General features: G+C 44.0%; 2 protein-coding genes across 2 annotated transcripts in view; one reads left to right on the forward strand and one right to left on the reverse strand.

Annotated features, from left to right (window-relative positions):
- Positions 1-1,743, reverse strand: part of CTSZ (cathepsin Z) — a 7,396-nt gene extending 5,653 nt beyond the window's left edge. Inside the window, exons 1-2 of the mRNA XM_009326871.1 lie at positions 1,738-1,743; positions 232-339 (exon numbers count right to left, since the gene is read on the reverse strand). Coding sequence (XP_009325146.1) covers positions 232-339; positions 1,738-1,743 — 114 coding nt within the window. The remainder of the gene's footprint in view (positions 1-231; positions 340-1,737) is intronic.
- A 2,503-nt stretch (positions 1,744-4,246) lies between these two features.
- TUBB1 (tubulin, beta 1 class VI) overlaps positions 4,247-4,660 on the forward strand; it is a 4,417-nt gene continuing 4,003 nt past the window's right edge. Inside the window, exon 1 of the mRNA XM_009326784.1 lies at positions 4,247-4,394. Coding sequence (XP_009325059.1) covers positions 4,338-4,394 — 57 coding nt within the window. The 5' untranslated portion in view covers positions 4,247-4,337. The remainder of the gene's footprint in view (positions 4,395-4,660) is intronic.

A 4,660-nucleotide genomic window follows, 5' to 3' on the forward strand; every position in this document is an offset into this window, starting at 1 on the left:
CTTACCTGCGGCGGGCGGGGGGTGCGGAGCCTCCCTTGAGTTCCTTATTTTGGGCTTATCAGCGTGTGTCTGATGGAAGCTGGGCTGGGTAATAATGCCAAGGACAGCCTGTACGTCGCTAAGTCCTTCCTAATGGCATCTAACTAATTTCTTAGGGGATGAGGAACATAATGAGAGACCTTAAATCGCGGTGTTCTGCTCCCTGCTCTTGGGCCGTGAAAGCTGCAGCACCCACTTCCACGGGCAGCCGCCCCGCTGGGTGCGCTGTAGGGAATGCAGGTGAAGTCCCCACCTCACACGCTCAAAAATGAAGCCGTTTTGATCACGTCTGCCCACCCCCTAAAAAAAAGGAAAGGGAAAAGCTGTTAAAATATCGTGATGATTCGATATACGCAGTCGCTGTCAACACAAGGTTTGTGACAAGAGGACTTGCACCCGGGACAGGCGCAGACCCCGGGGCTGGGTTACGGGTTCCTTTACCTCTGGCCTAAGGCATCGGCGTTGTGTGAGGCTGCGCCCAGCGGCTGTGGGATGGCACAGGGCAGGCAGGCCCGGGTTTTTGTTTGATTGGGGTTTTCCAACTTTTTCCAAGTTTTGAATTTCTCAAGCCCTTTTATGCTGCAATTTACAAAAGAATACAGGCCTGTGTCCATTTTTTAGGCTATTCCTTAGGGTTCAGGACATTTGAAGATTATTATCTGCTACAAGATTTACTCCATAGTAGAAATAGTTTTCCAATTTTCCTGCAGAAGGTTTAAGTATCTGTGTGAGTGGACTGCCAGTCTCTTTTCCATACGTTGGGTAGAGCTTTCATGTTTGGTAAACAGGTTTAGTAAACCACAGCCAGTTCTTCCCTCGTAGCTTTTCTTCCTTAGCTCTCAGCACTTTTTGTAAAAGGCATGAGGTTTATTAGCTCCACATTATGAATAGAGAAGCTGAGGCACTGAGAACCAATGCAACAAAAGGAACAGCAGAGCAAGAACTGAGCCTGGCTGCTGTGCGGTTGACCTTTTTGGCCATTCACCAAATGATCCAAACTCAACAGTAACCGCGGTTGTGGCAGTAGGGCCCAAGTAAGGGCACTACCCTGCAAATTAATTCAGACGCTGCGAGCCTCAAGTTTTTGCTGGGTCGTAGACCTGCAGCGTGGGGAAGGTAACGAACTGCTTGGTTGTCCACTCTGATTGTACCAAAACCTATTTGTTTAAACATACGGGCTCATTACGCTGATGATAACTTACAGTGGGCAGCCCTCCCTTCTTTCCATTGGACCACCTGACAGAGGGAGGCAGTCTTTAAATAGTTTTTTTTTACTAACTTAAATGAAAAATGTGAAGTAGGTAGTCTTTATGGCCTGTTGAATGCAACGGGTTTTGGTAGCATTCCTAAGGATGATGTTGCTAGCCCAGATTAGTTGAGACTAGCATCAGCTCGTCTGGTAGCCATCCATTCACAGATCTCTCTAAAATTATCTGGTGCCCTGTAGCCAGGCTTATCTCAAATGGAATAGGCTTTCTTCTCAACAATCTTTTCTGCTACTGTGAAAAGTTAGTTCCTCCCAAGCAAACCGTATTACAAAAAAAAAGTATCCCAGAATGGCCCCCTGCACATGCCTAGCTGCTGCTAGTGGGTACTGTGGTGGCATTAAAAAAAAACCCAAACCCAAACCCAAGAAAAACAGAAACAAAAAAACCCCAGTAACCAAAAAAGCCTGTCTTGTTTGTGGTCGTGGCTTACGCCCATCGCCAGGTCTGAAGGCAATGGAAGCAGTGGACAGCCTGATAATAGACGCTGCGGGACAGGCTGGTAATAGCTGTGCCCGGGGCCAGGCTGCTCCTAATCTCCACAGTGCCAAAAGTCCCTCGAAGCCAGCCCTTCCGCCGCTGCCGCCTCTTGCTCTGGTGACGCTCGCACCGCTAATCTGCAGTAGCACATGCTCAGGGGCTGTGCCTGGGAAGCGCTCTCGGGCAGTTAACAGGCTTGAGGTTTCTCAGAGCTGAGGAACGGCAGGCCTGCAAACACAAGCTACAGAGAAACAGGCTTTTCATATGCCAGGTTTGGTATAAGGGCAGACTTGGAGGTTCACAGAAATGCAACTGGGGAGGCGAGGGAAAAGAGACACAAAACCGCCTCCGCTTCACAAAGCGCCTCAGGTACTTTGTGTCATGTGCCATAATTTTTAAGACTATAAGGAAGTGCTTCAGAGGAGGCACATGATTCCAGGGACCTATTTTTAGCAAGAGAAAAACCAATGTTAAGTGATTGCATATTTCTTTCACTTCCCCTTTTTCTTTGTTTGTGAGATGCTCTCAGTGAGTATATTTATTGCTGAAATTATTTTGCCAAATTTTTTTGGACAGTGAATTAGCGTCTTCAGCCTCCTCATGAGTTGTGGCTATTGTAGATTAATACGTTGCATATTTTAAGTAGTATTTATTTAGTGTCAGTAGCTCTCTGACACATTGTGTGAATGCAGCTCCCATTCAGAATGCAAGCAATTGAATCCACAACTCAGAACTGCACTATTACTTTTAGCTAAGCATAGTTGGAGAAAACAAATATGACATGTGCATATTTGCACAAAAATAAAATGAAATTTGCTTTCAAAGTCAATGTCCAAATAACCTTTCCAGAATTTTGTCTTAGGAAATTGTAGAAGATGTCCACTGCCGTTGTAGAAAATATCTACAACGTGGCAATGGAACGTAACTGTTAGGTTGTCTTGCTGAGTAAACTAAACTGTTTAGAGAATACTTATTTTTTGGAAAATGATAAAACTATTGGGTTTTAAGGAAACAAAACCAATCTACCTGAATTTAAAGTCTTGCTTTTATTGCTCCCTACTGAGGACGGCTCATAGCTTGGCAGAGGATGACAGAATGTTTGCTAGCTACTTTTTTGCGATGCACTTCTGGTGCTAAACTTTGTCTTAGGAACAGTTGTCTGTCCCTCCGTTGGCTGGTGGAAGAAGTGGGAGTCATCTGCGGTGGGGAAGTCTGGAATGAGCTGATTTTTCTTTTGGAACAATATGGAAGCTCAGAGATTCCTTATCTCTAGCAACCCATAAAGTGGTAAAGTAGTTTCAATGAGTCAAGTCCTTCCACTGTCGTCTTCTTATACAAAATAATTTAAGGTGCTTTCCTAATTACAGTTCCTTTTCCTGTCCTTAAAAGGAACACTTGCAAAGCACTGACAGTCATCTGACATAATAAAACTACTGTAAGGTTCCAGAAGAGAGTCCATTCTGGGTTTCTGTTGCTCAGTGATATTAGTCCTGTTTATCAGCAGGCAACACGACCGTGTCATGTTTTGCTCAGCCTTGCATCGTTTTCTTCAATGCAGTGAAACATTTCACACAGTGAACATCATTACAGTTAACTTCAGTGGAACTGGGTTTTCACCTCTCGCATTTTCCTGGCAAGTTCTGAAATACTACATCTCAGATATAAGAAAATAAGAAATATTAGAAATGCTGTATTTCTTAATGGCAGGGAAGGAAGAGAGAGAGAGAGAAAGAGAGAGCGAGCATCTGTGCAAGTTAGTCACAAGTCGATTCAGATTTTAGATTGCCTGAAATTGATGGATTCTTATTAAATGTTTAAGGAACATGTATCACTGAGAGTGAAGTGTTATATTTTTGTTTTACAAAGTATTTTTTTTGTTTCTGATCCTGTCCCCCTCCTTCATGCCTTTAGACACTGAGAATGTTGCTTATTGCTGAACTGCCAGCTTGCCTGGCGATGCGCTGAGTGCCGTAGCAGGATGTGGAGTGAATGCAGCAGGAAGCTCCTGCTCAACAGTTGTCATTGTTTTTGTTATGGATGTTGTCCTGTATGACTCATATGATGTTAAAATTGAAATTATGTGGCAGAAGCACAGGTACCTAGTAAATTAAGATTGCTCATTTTTGGCTGTAATCTCTATATATGCGTATATATTTGTATATATATTATGTGTAAAATAATGAAACACAAATACAATGTGCACAGATATTTACGGATCACAGTTTGCTGCACAGAGAACTGGAATTAATTGTAAGGGGGTGCGTGTGACAATTTTCTTTTCCAAGCCACTCAGTAATGTACCTGTGCTCTTGTACCCTGTACACAGGCAGTGAACAGGCACTTTGCCTCCTTGTGAAATGCTTTGATGAGCAGCCCAGAGTTGCTGGCTACTCCCCTTGCTGGCTGAGTGACAGTCCCACTAGTATAAAAAGGCCCCTTGGGGCGGACTGCGCTGTGTAGCTGATACAGCAGCAGAAAGAGGGCTTGTTCTGGGGACTGCAACTAGAAAACCTGGAATAGGTTGTAGCCACCAACAGGTCTAAGCTACACAAAATGCGTGAAATTGTGCATCTTCAGATTGGCCAGTGTGGGAACCAAATTGGAGCGAAGGTAAGGTCTCCTTTCAATATTGGTCATTAGTAGTAAGTGCTATCAGTGGTAGCAGGTCAAACATCGTTAACGGATGGGGTCTTTCGGGGGGAACAATTACTTTGTTAACTCAATGGTAGGATGCATGGCATGTTAGCAGCGAATATGAGTATTTTGATGTGAAAGTCATAAGGTGGGCTTGCTCCTTAGGCAAAGGTCAATGTTAAGACTATCAAAGAATGAAACATCTGCGAGAACTATGGCACAGTGATTTTAAGGGCTCCAGA

The sequence above is a fragment of the Pygoscelis adeliae genome, unplaced genomic scaffold (assembly GCF_000699105.1).
Source record: "Pygoscelis adeliae isolate BGI_AS28 unplaced genomic scaffold, ASM69910v1 Scaffold286, whole genome shotgun sequence".
In the NCBI taxonomy this organism is placed as follows: domain Eukaryota; kingdom Metazoa; phylum Chordata; class Aves; order Sphenisciformes; family Spheniscidae; genus Pygoscelis; species Pygoscelis adeliae.